This window comes from Malus sylvestris, chromosome 8 (assembly GCF_916048215.2).
Source record: "Malus sylvestris chromosome 8, drMalSylv7.2, whole genome shotgun sequence".
NCBI classification, from domain to species: domain Eukaryota; kingdom Viridiplantae; phylum Streptophyta; class Magnoliopsida; order Rosales; family Rosaceae; genus Malus; species Malus sylvestris.
This window is the reverse complement of record NC_062267.1, coordinates 26604663-26617764: the sequence shown is the minus strand read 5'-3', so window position 1 is coordinate 26617764 and position 13102 is coordinate 26604663. Positions and strand designations below refer to the sequence as shown.

The 13102-nt window shown below is 37.9% G+C and overlaps 1 protein-coding gene across 1 annotated transcript; it reads left to right on the top strand.

Annotated features, from left to right (window-relative positions):
• The first annotated feature begins 1946 nt into the window (after nucleotides 1-1946).
• On the top strand, nucleotides 1947-3373 carry LOC126632138 (ethylene-responsive transcription factor ERF021-like). Its single transcript, XM_050302380.1, has 2 exons — nucleotides 1947-2092; nucleotides 2251-3373. The coding sequence occupies exons 1-2, from the start codon at nucleotides 2062-2064 to the stop codon at nucleotides 2775-2777; spliced, it is 558 nt and encodes a 185-aa protein (XP_050158337.1). The 5' UTR covers nucleotides 1947-2061; the 3' UTR covers nucleotides 2778-3373.
• The last annotated feature ends 9729 nt before the right edge of the window (nucleotides 3374-13102 follow it).

Below are 13102 nucleotides of genomic sequence, written 5' to 3'. Positions count from 1 at the left end.
TCAAAATTATTATATATGAAAGTTATATTTAAACTGATTAAAAGTGTTAAAAGACACCATATTTAGTTGACAAAGAGAGTTTTCTTAAACGTGTAGGGGACGAATTCCACACAAACTTAAAATTACTCTGATATCTTTGCAACCAAGAATGAAAAGGTACATGTGAGACCTTGCCACATGTACACTAGTGTGGTGTGAGCCAAAAGCTCTTTGATGCTTAAGTTAAACTTATTGTAGGAAAATGAATACTAAGTTATGAGTTTATTAGCTAAAGGATATCCTTCATTGTATAAGCATACCTTTATATAAAGACAAACATGGGCTCGAAGGTGATTTATTAGGGCACACATGACGCTCTTTAAGTGGTTGGTTTGAACTCACGTTATCCCGCTCATTTAGCCAACAATTGTTGATTATATGAGAGACGTGATAAGGAGCACCAATTAATAATCTTGTTTAGGAATGACTTGTTATATCGGTAATCATGACCTATGTATGAGCCATGATTATAGGGATCATTATGTCTGGGTCGTTTCATAATGAATTGGTTTTCCATAAAAATAGAATGCTACGTCTCTCCAAAGAATCCACTTAGTCAATCCAAATCAAGAATTGAATTCCTAATTTTGGGTAGGCTATGCTTATTTTTTTATCCTTCCATGCTCATTGAACTTGTGAGTGATTCGTAATTGCAATCCAACTCCTTATTTTGTTCTTATTAATAACTAGTAAACATGCCAACATAGTATACAATACATATGAATTTGATTCTCTTTTCTAATATTCAGCATGAATAGAGGAAATGATGGGTGACACTTAATCTTATGTAAGTTAAACTTTTGGAATTTCAATTTTTTTCTTGGACGACGTCAGTGATTAGATTGAAATCTAATGGTTTAGCTAGGATCACTTAATGTGACTATACTATGTTAAGTATCTGAGTATCCAACTCAAAATCATCGGAGATTAAAAAAAAAAAAACATTTTTGATTATGTTAGGTAGAAAAATTTGAGAGATCATAAGAGTCATAAAAATGTCTTCAGAAGCTAGGTGCTTCTTCAGGAGGACCTTCTTGTTCAACTTAACGCCTCTCCTGTTCAACCCATTCTCCTTCCCTTAGTGTAGCTTAGAGTACTAACTTTACTTCTGATGAAAAATTTAAACGTAAAAGCACTTTTAGAAGGAACACTTATGACTCATTGGAAAATACTTTGTAAATGACTGAAAACACTTTCAGAAAAAATATTCTTTTGGGTTCCAAAAGCATTTGAAGTGCTTTATGCAAAAAAACTAGTTATGTGCTTCTTTCATGAAGTAGTTTAAATGTTTTTCCAATTAGATTCACTTGCATTTTTACTAAAAATTGGTTGCAAAAACATTTTCATAAAAAACGCTGTCAATTATTTTAAAAACACTTTTAAACGAGTCTTTATGAACATTGTGGTTCCTAGAGAAGCAGAATCCTTAAACAAGTTTCTAGTAGGTGGTAACATGTGGTATTCTTTAACAAAAAAAAAATGTGGTAGTATTAAATCACACTAAAAAAATTCAATTTATATATTACACTAAAACATGGGCCCTATTGCAAAGAAAAATCAACATAACAGTACAAAAAAAAAAAAGGTTGTGTGGTGATCTTAGATTCGCCATGAGCTGATCACTGATCAGCTCTACATTATCCTGTCTTCTGTGAGAACGGATATTCAGTGGGTCCAGACTCCGAAAGGATTTCATACTTCAACAAAAAAGGAAGAAGAAGAATGGATATATATATTTCATGCCACCTGGGTTTAAACCGCGTCCTCAACAGTTCAGTACATATTATTTATCTATTAATTATTCTGGTTAACTGCATCAGTCCGTCCAGAATTTGGCTTAAAACATTCCCCCAACACTTGTTAATCTTCTGATTCATCATATTGCCTGAATTTTCATCCCCAACTTTTATAATTTCAAATATTTTTTGTTGATTTATTTTTTAGATTCTTCGACAAATAGAAAAGATAATTCTGCAAGCAGGCACCTGAACAAGGCAACTGCGTGGAAGCTCACTTACTTTCATGTTATGCGACCACGTATCGTTCAAAAATCGTAAGACGTTCGCATCTATAAATACGTATCAACTGGATCACACTTTCACCAACCAATGTGTTTTATAATTGTACTACCATTGCTTCAAAGTTAATTAATTTTCAAACACAAACACCAATTTTAACGTTTCTGCTATCATTTCTCTGCATGCATGGGAGATCCCGCCAATTCTAGCAATGCCTCCGGCCCTGCCTCTTCGACCTACAGAGGCGTCCGCAAGAGAAAATGGGGCAAATGGGTGTCGGAAATCCGTGAGCCCGGAACCAAAACCCGAATTTGGTTAGGCAGCTTCGAGACACCAGAGATGGCCGCCGCCGCATATGATGTGGCCGCGTTACATTTCAGGGGTCGCGACGCAAGGCTCAACTTCCCTGAACTTGTCAGTAAATTGCCTCGCCCCGCCAGCTCAACCCCCGATGACATACGCACGGCGGCACAGGAAGCAGCCTTGATGCTGAGAGGTAGTGGTGCTGGTGCGGTTGAAGGTCATGATCAGGTTGAGGGCTCCAGCTCAAACGTCGGGCCGGTGACAGTGGGGCTCTCGCCGTCTCAAATCCAAGCGATCAACGAGTCACCCTTGGACTCGCCTAAAATGTGGATGCAAATGGCAGAGCCTACGATGTTCTCTGATGACTTTGAGAATCAGTGGGAGGATATGCCAAATGACTCTCTTTGGGATCCTTAATTAGGTAATTAACGTTTAGTACAATGACAAAATATGAACTACATATATTAATTTCCTAAAATTATTATCATATACAATTATTTTTATTATAAAATACATGTTTGGGACGTAGTTTGACTAAAATATATGAGCTATATATTCAAATAAATCTTCCAAACATATACAGTTTCATTAAAAAAAAAGATGGGGACAAGTCTACCTTATAAAAAGTTTGGTAAAGTTTGAGCTTAATTTGTTTCGAATTGATTGACAAAATTAGCAGATTAAAATGATTTAATTGTTGATGGAACAATCATATATATATGGTTTGAGGAAACACCAACTTTCTTGGTGATCCAATTTTTAAACATCTGGATTGGAGGGACACTGATGATTGATCAAGCATTAGTTCTGGTTGGTAGTAGGTGAGGTTGGATCGATTTGTGTTGTGTGAAGAAGGACCACAAACTCTTTGGCTACTTTTTAAATCAGCTTTAGAAGAGTGTACTCGATCGTGTGATTTAATTTTTATTGCTCCCATTGTTTACATTATTTGATGTAATGCAAATAATTTGTCATTGAGATTACGCAATAATACTAGTGTGTATGGGCAATCACTTATTACATTTTTTCAAACGATAGAATTCAAATGGAAACGTTACATCAGAGGCCAAAGTAAGAAGTGTTAAACAATAACTCTAGCTCAAAGGAGTCTCATCTATAAGGGCCACCCTCCCTCAAAACAAAAGAAGTCACAGATGTACAAAATTTCATGCCTATTTCTGAGAGATGACAAATATGAAATTGTTGAGAAATGGTTATTAAGTATGAATGCATTTTGTTCCCTTTTCCTATGATTGGTCTAGTAGATAATAAAAATAAACAACAAAACTATCCCGGCAAACAAAAATAACACATCCGTCGACACACTCTTTGATAAATATGAGCTCTAGTATTATGTGTGAGCATCACCCGTATTATAGAGAGTGTTTAAGTAATAGCATCATCCCAAAATAAAATTCAGTTCAGTTTTTCACTATTACTGTTAGAGAAAATTTATGTTGAGTTATTAGCATGTCAATCTTATGAATGAGGAGACCAAGAAGAACTATAATTCAAACCTGATCAGAAGTTGATAATTAAAATTGAATCTTTCAGTGGTTAATGGTACTTAAAACTTATCAAGGACAGCACTACATGCTTAAAACTTATCAAGGACAGCACTACATGCTTGACAAAATCATTTTAAAAAATAGGCCCCTTGTGCATATATTATATATAGAGAAATAGAGAATGGCAGAAATAAGGAAATAGAGCAAAGAATAAGAATCTGTGTTATGGAGTAAATACTTGATGAACCCTTTGCTCATTCTATTGATACAGATATATAATCAAATAGTTGACTTTGTATAACTTGTAACAGGCAACTAATAACTATTGATTATTTACTTACAACCAATGGCGTAGCCAGAAATTATTCGGTGGGTGGGCTAAGTTAAAATTATTACTACGAAATCAAATTTTTAATCTTATGTTGCCTACATAAAGTTATATAATAGTAAAAACTTGAATGTAGTAATTTAAAGCAAGAATTTTATGCTATAGGTTTCTAGCCTTCAAGTGAATAACATAAGGAACCATTTGTGGTATGGAAGTTTTAATTTATTACTATTAAATATAATATTGGTTAAAGCGATGAGTTTATTTAACATCTATTAGCTCTTATTATTCTTAAAAACAGCCTTACTAATAAAAAAATTCATTTATTAAGTAGAATATGACAATTAAAAAACATAAACGAACCCAAAAATTAATATTTTTAAGCTTGAAGAACCAAACTCTCCCTATGCTATAGCCTAGGGGAGCCTTGTACTTGGCTCCACCCTTGCTTACAACAATAAGGAGAGATTGGTGGAATCACAGTTTAATAGTAGATTCATTGGAGAGATTAGAGGTTGATTGGACAATGCTATCCCCCCTCAAGCGAAACGGAACAAAGTGTAGATTGAGCTTGGAAATAAGGAAAGAGCTGTTCACGGATAAGTCATTTGGTGAAGACATCAGCAATTTGTTTATAAGAAGAGATGTGTTGAGTATGAAGGACTCTTTCAACGATAAGCTCACAAACAAAGTGTTAGTCAATCTCTGCGTGACTAGTACGCACATGAAAAATAGGATTAGCGGCCATGTGTTAGCATCTCGAGTAAACACAACCATGTGCAGGTTCTCTTGGCTTGGGTTCCTTCTCCTTCTAGGACCTTTAAGTTAAATGTGGATGGTGCTAGGCTTGGTTCTAATGGGGTGATTGGAAGTGGGGAATTAATTAGAGATTGGCATGGTAACGGATCATTAGTTTTATTGCTAAAAAATGAGTTGGGGAAGTTCTCCATGCTAATCTTTGGGCTTTGTTTTATGGGTTGAAGATAGTGAAAGCTAGAAATTTCTCTCATCTTATTGTAGATGTTGATTATTCTTTGGCAATCTCACTCATTCATGGTTCGCCTATCGTTAATATTATCCTCTTTATGGTCTTGTCTCGGAATGCAGAAGTTTAATCATAGAGAATTAGAATTGTAATGTGCAACATATTTATAGAGAGCGTAATTTTGTAGTTGACGAGTTAGTCAAATTGGGTTTAAATTGTGAGATGGAGTTTCAAGAGCTTGCATAACCTCCTCCTTGTTTAGTTCAAACTATTTCCGATGATTGCTCTGGAGTTGCTACAACTAGATTAGTTATTCCTTAGTTTTTCTTTTTCTTCTTCCATGTTACCGAAAAAAAGAGTTGAAACATTGTCGACAAAGATGCATGGTGGAGTGCGAAGTGGAATGCCTAGTTCACAAAAGAGATAACAAAACTATCGTATCAGCTGCAGTCGTGGCATCTGAGTTAGAGCGAGACATGTACAGTGGACTTCTTTTTGGTTATCCAAGTAAGGAGATTGAGACAAGAAATATGCAAGCACCATTTATGGACTGACAATCATCAATGGAATCCACCCAGTCAGCTTTGGAAAATTCACGAAGAGAGAAATCATGGGATGAACGGAAGAGAAGACCATGCTCAACGGTGCCTTTTATATAGCAATAGATGCGTTGACAGCCTAAAGATGAGGTGATTTGAGATTGTGCATGTACTAACAAACTTGATTGACAATATAGGTGATATTGTAGTGTGTCAAAGTCAAATATTGTAGACTAGCAACCATGCTTCAATATGTTTCAGGATCAGAGATAGGATAGCCATTATGAGCGGACAAGCGTGTAGAGGAGAGAAATGGTGTAAGGCATGGCTTACATAATTCTATTTTGAATTTCTTCAATAATTGTGAGGCATAACAAGTTTGAAAGAGAGATAGATGATTGCCATGTCAAATGACCTCCGTGCCGATAAAGAAATTAAGCTCCCCTAACTTGCGACTGGTAAAGGTAGTGCACAAATGTATAAACTTTCGAACTGCATCAGAGTTGGGACCTGTTAGAATATGGTCATGTACAGACACCAAAACATAGAGTGAGCATGTAAAGGAGTGGTGGATAAATAAAGATGCATCCGATTGTCTCTTGAAGAACCCAAGACTACAGAGAAAGGAGGCTGAACGTTGAAACACATTATGAAGTGGGTCCACAAAAATGTGCGTCAAAAGTTGCAAAAAGAAAGTAGTGCCACAAATCCTTCCTATTGTAATATATTATTTGGGCAGATTCAAGGATAGGTGCATATTGGGGACTCCTTTAACCATATTCAAAACCATAACTGAATAATATTTACGGTTTTTTCCCCATATCCGAAGAATACCCGAATTTTCATTCTTAAATCTGCTCCACTCGGACGTTTATCCACGGTTATCGGGTATAAATAAAAGGGCAAATTTCAGAGAAGCAAATTGGTTATATAGTTGGGTTTTTATCACGCCGGTTAGTTTTCCCCAATGCTTATAAATATCTCTTATTTAAACTTCCAAGAGTGACAACAAAGGAATTTCAACAAACACCTTCCGGACAAAAAAAATTCAATTGAAGAAGAAAAAGAAGAAGCTAAAGATGTACAACAGAGTAGGGCTACAAACTCTTAGGGGGTTTGGGAGCAGCGGCCATGTCCAGACCAACTTGTTCTTCATCAAATGGATTGAGTCCCAAACAGGGACAGGTAGCCCAAACCTCCAAAAGTATGGCTGTCATCACCAAGAAGCCGAACAAAGTCATCGTTGAGCATGATAACAAGCACCAGATCGAACTCAAGTTTGTGGTGCTTGATGACAAGCTGGTCGATCTTGATATTTACTGTTAGAAAGTTTAGAATAAAGCTTTACTTGAAAACCATAGTGTTTAGGATTTAGGGTTTAGTGTTTAGGGTTTATGGTTTAAGCTTTATTCTTAAGCTTTATCCTAAACCCTAAACCCTTGCAAAACCTAATCTTTTTTTCTTAAGCTTTATTCTACGTTAGTCGATATTGATAAAGCTTAGAATAAACCATAAACCTTTGCAAATAAACCGTTTTGACGATTCGAACATGTGACCTTTTGGTCACAGAGGAGCAACCCTTTCGCTGCACCAAGACTTGCCATCTTTGAAGGCATTGTATGAATATTCAAAATAAGAGCCCTCTGTGGTCACAATACTTACACCATAACATCATGCATGGTCATTCCTTAACCCTTTCCTCTCTTCTCCACCCTCACCACAAAAGATTATGTATGCTCATACAAAAACATTTCTACATCTTGTGCACTGCCTATAGGTATGAAACTTTATGATGGATACCGTATGTGAAATATGAGCCCAGCGTGCTTGGTGAACGCAAGTGCTTTTCCAGTTCCTAGATGCAGCAGTGACACGCCTCGATCTTGATGTCCGAGGGATATTGGGATGGCCACATGCTGGCCAACACCCAAGGGTGACGCAAGCCATTTAATGAATGCATATGCTGAGAACATGTGAAACATGCATGTAAATTTGGCGCGAACTACGCAATGTAATATTCCAACATAAACCTTATAAAATAATATAATAATATTCAACTACCAACAATGATAATGATAGTGATAATGCATGACATGTTCAGAGCATACATCTAATTCAGAATACAAGGGGAAAATGCTATTACAATGATGTCGAAGCAGAAAGGATGGCATGATGTCACTGGTAGGGGAACGCCTCATAGCTTGGATCATAAGCCTTGTTCCAATGTCCTGAGGGGGCGCAAAACAAACATGAGTGGACCAAGTTAATGTATAAGTAGTGCAAACATAGTTATTCAACAACTTACTAACCCCAAAAGTTTATGAAAACTAATAGCATAATATGTAATAGGTTTCCGGAAACACTAGTATGCCATAAAACCTTTCTTAAAATATATATCATATTTAGTGTGCTAACTAGTGGTATCATAATTGCCTGAAGGCTCTCCATCACGCTCCCGTAGGCAGGACATACATCTGTAGACAGAACATACGCCTATAGGCAGGACCGTCACAAGCCCGTAGGCAGGACATACACCCGTAGGTATAACATACGCCCGTAGGCATGACAGTGACCACTAGATATGCACAAAAACATTGAATATAATCTTTCCAACATAAGTACATATATCTCAAAACATCTTCATAGTATATAGTCATCCATCATATATACTATAAAGAGTGTAAAAACATGTTCATAAATAGTATATAGTCATCCATCATATCTAGTACAAAGAACATAAATTCGATAAAGTATGGTATTCCAAAATAGTCTCAGTAAAGCATGATAATAATAAAGTATAAATCTAATTTACTCATAAAACGTAATCATTAAATCATGCTTTTTCATGTATGCATTTATACTATTAAATTATGCATTTTAGAAGGGGTCCACTCACAGATACTCCGTTGTCGAAGAGCCGTGCGAAATAAGAATGACGGAATCCCCTCTAATAATCGCACCTAAACAAATAAAGGGTCCAATTAATAAAACTCTACCATAATGATTGAATTTTTGCAAATGGACGTTATAAATAGATTCAGGACGTCGAAAAACATAAGGAGGGACCTCAAGTACCCCTACGCCCCACCGCAAAGTGGCGGCTCCGGTAGCCACGCACCTCTATGGGTGGCTGGAAAATTCATCGGTGGACGGTGGCGTATGTGCTCTACGCGTCGACACGGGCAACCCCTCTCATGCGCGCCCACACGCAAGCTTACACGCTACCTGGGCTCTAGGTTAGTTGGTTTGGGCCTAGGGTTTGTTAGGTTTGGGCCTAAGCTTTGGACTTGGGTCCAAAGGGTTTGGGCTAGTTTTAACGGGCCGAATGCCCTATTTTGTACAGTCTAAGGGCCTGGGTTCAAAGGATTTTGGGTTTGGGTTCTAAGGGTTTGGGCCGAGGGTTTAATAGGCCAAATGCCCAAGTCATTACGACCCAAAGGCCTTGTTTCATTTGGGTTTTGGGCCTGAAAGCCCGACCCAAGACTTGGGTTTAGGTCTTAACCCGGTTTTGCGAGGGAGAAGGCTAGAGATTTGGTCGGGATTCTCCCTGACTCCTTTTTAGGGTCAAACCTTAACCAAATTTCATCATACAAAAGCCAAAATGAAGATAAAATAGTAGGGATCCAAGTCGTACCAAGATGGGTTGGAGTTGGCATCGGAGATGACCGGAAAATGTCCTGAAACCTACGGTATTTCACGGGAAAATTGAAAAATGCTTCCCTGAGTTGTTTTCGTGCTTAAACCTTCACCAAAACCATTTTCCATTCAATAACCAAGCAGTCTAGACTATGAAGGAAGGAGATTGAAGGGTGATTTCGACTTACCTTTGTCGAAAAATGCTTGTACCGTGACTGCAATTGGGTTAGCTTGTTCTCATGCATTTATGTTGTTATTTCTTAGTTAATTATGTATTTTAAGCTATTTTCGTGTGTTTGTAGGTCCAAAGGGTTAATATGGCAAAGAAGTGCATTTGGAGCATTTTGGAGCATTTTTGGGCATGGAATGGATAGCTTATGCTTGGAGCAAAAGCAATGGATGAAATTTGAAGTTTGTGCATCATCATCTCCCTATAAATAACCATTTTAGCACACTCATTTCACCCAACACATTCACCTACCACTACATCCACTCATTTCACCCAACACATCCACTCATTTCTACCACCCAACACATTCACCTACCACTAAATCCACTCATTTCACCCAACACATTCACCTACCATTACATCCACTCATTTCACCCAACACATCCACTCATTTCTACCACCCAACACATTCACATACCACTACATCCACTCATTTCACCCAACACATGCACTCATTTCTACCACCCAACACATTCACCTACCACTACATCCACTCATTTCACCCAACACATCCACTCCTTTCAACCACCCAACACATTCACCTACCACTACATCCACTCATTACCACCACCCACTACATCCTCTTCCTAGTCTATAAATACATTCATCCACCCTTCATCAAGGGGAGATGAATCCAAACACATCCATTCATCTTCACATCCATTCCTCCATACAAACAAACCTTCAAACACTTACCAACACCTTGTGCCGTAGCAAAAGAAGGGAAGGTAAGTGCTTGGATGTGCTTGCTGTCCAACTTGGATCGTTGGAGCGTTTAGGTGTTTTCTTTCTTTTGTTTCCAATGTTTAAATTTATTTTATTTTGTTTTGTTGTGAAGATGAGTGGTTAAACCCCTTTTGGCTAGGGGTGATTTCAAAGCCATGATTATGTGTGTAATATGATTTGATAAATTCTAGTTATGAACTCTTGAATCGTAAATGCAATTAGCTTAACTATTTGATTGATAACTTATTTGTATTTGTTGATTAAGGGTCGACACTTAATTGGCATGCATAAATCCGTTGCTAGAATATAAGGAAGTTTCACATAATCATTACAAACTTATATTCACATGTAGTGAAGGTCGCTTATAAACGATTGCGTTAAGTTCAATTCCTAGCATGAGTGACATGATGTCATAGTTGCAAGTGCTTTGTCAATGCTTATGATTTTCATTAAACGTAATGATCTTTGATTGTATCTCTATTATGATGTCATGTAGGGAACTTTAGAAGAGTGTTTTGGGTTGTCAAATGATGTCATCAAATCCAATAAAACAAGGAAAATCTGAGAGTTAATTAGTGATGTCACGGTTAATTTGGAGCATTGTCATTCATAATTCAATGAAGTAGTAACTGGAAATCGAGTTATTTGCATACATATCATGTGTGGAGAAAAAGCCTCTAGCTATCCTATCCATCATCTTATTTCTCAAATTTGTTTTACAATCTGTCTAGTTTTTCATACTTGTTTGTTTGTTTCAACTTCGTCCAAAACTCAATCCCCCTTTACTTTAGTGTGTCTAATTAGTTAGAATTTGTTTTAATTTGTGTTTTTAAATGTTTTGATTCAAGTAAAAGTCAATTTTCGTCCAAAGTCATTCCTAGTGTCAAGTTTAAGTTTATTTGGTTGTTTTAAGTTGTTTTGAGTATTTTAAGTTTGCTTTGAGTCTTGTGAGTCTTGTTAAGTGTTTTTAAATTTAGTTTTATATTTTTAAGTCAGTTTAGAGGTTATTAGCAAGCCCTCCTAATCCCCGGTCCAGAACGATCCCTACTTATACTTGTACTACAATTGTCAAAAGAGGGTTAAATTTGTGTGCTTATATATTTCGCATCAAGGACGTCGAAAAACATAAGGGGGGACCTCAAGTACCCTTACGCCCCACCGCAAAGTGGCGGCTCCGGTAGCCACACGCCGCTGTGGGTGGCTGGAAAATTCACCGGCGTCACCGTGGACGGTGGCGTATGTGCTCTACGTGTCAACACGGGCAGCCCCTCTCATGCGCACCCACACACAAGCTTACACGCTACCTGGGGTCTAGGTTAGTTGGTTTGGGCCTAGGGTTTGTTAGGTTTGGGCCTGAGCTTTGGACTTGGGTCCAAAGGGTTTGGGCTAGTTTTAACGGGCCGAATGCCCTAGTTTGTACAGTCTAAGGGCCTGGGTTCAAAGGATTTTTGGTTTGGGTTCTAAGGGTTTGGGCCGAGGGTTTAATAGGCCAAATGCCCAAGTCATTACGACCCAAAGGCCTTGTTTCATTTGGGTTTTGGGCCTGAAAACCCGGCCCAAGGCTTGGGTTTAGGTCTCAACCCGGTTTTGCAAGGGAGAAGGCTGGAGATTTGGTCGGGAATCTCCCTGACTCCGTTTTAGGGTCAAACCTTAACCAAATTTCATCATACAAAAGCCAAAATGAAGATAAAATAGTAGGGATCCAAGTCGTACCAAGATGGGTTGGAGTTGGCATCGGAGACGACCGGAAAATGTCCTGAAACCTACGGTATTTCACGGGAAAATTGAAAAATGCTTCCCTGAGTTGTTTTCGTGCTTAAACCTTCACCAAAACCATTTTCCATTCAATAACCAAGCAGTCTAGACTATGGAGGAAGGAGATTGAAGGGTGATTTCGACTTACCTTTGTCGAAAAATGCTTGTACCGTGACTGCAACGATGTTGGGAAAGAGAAACGATTTGTTAGGTGTTTGGTTGAGGTCGAGGGTTGTTGTCACTGCCAACAGGTGGTGATGATGGTGTGTGTGTGTGTGTGTGTAGATCGAGGAGAGGGAGATAGTGTGCAAGAGAGAGAGAGAGAGAGAGAGAGTGAGAGGGCTCGGGGAAAAGGAAAGAATGAGAGAATGAGAGAGAAAAGAGATGGGGGTGCGGTGATGCCACGTGGCAAGCAAAGAGAGGGGAAGAATTTGGAGAAAATCCAAAAAGGAAACCAGATTGGGTAAGTGATAGGAGGCAAACTGGTCATTTTATAACTCCGTTAATATGCCAACATATATAATTCGAGACATGGTTTTACAAGTAGTGACTCTAAAGAAAGAAGGATTAACGCGATGTTTAGGAAACAAACTTGAAAGTCAATATAGAGGTGACCCTCTAAGAAAGAAGGATTAACGCGATGTTTACCTGAAAGGCAATATCGACCACATATTCATGAAAGAATTAGCTAATCAATGGTCTATGTTTACAGTCTGCCAACAGAACACTTCGCTGTATGAGTGTGTGTCATATAACTCAAGAAATCCAAGACCATAATTTTCTTGAAGAGGGGAAGAAAACATGAGTTGATTACCAGGTCATTATAGCTAAAGGAATAGCAAACCGGAAGAATTCTTTCAGCTTAGAATACAGCTTAAAAAGAGAATAGATTTTGTGTTGGACTTTCATCTCTATCTCAAAAAAGACATAGTTGCGCCTTGCCTTGTTAAAACCTTTACTTGAAAAACATAGTGGGCAAAACTAAAGGGAAGGAAAAAAGAGTACTGCATTCTTCTAGACAATTGAAATGGTGTCG

Coding starts and splice junctions, on each gene's coding strand:
- LOC126632138 (XM_050302380.1), top strand. CDS start 2,062: ATGTTATGCGACCACGTATCGTTCAAAAATC. Junction 2,093..2,250: donor CCACGTATCGTTCAAAAATC/GTAAGACGTTCG, acceptor CATGCATGGGAG/ATCCCGCCAATTCTAGCAAT.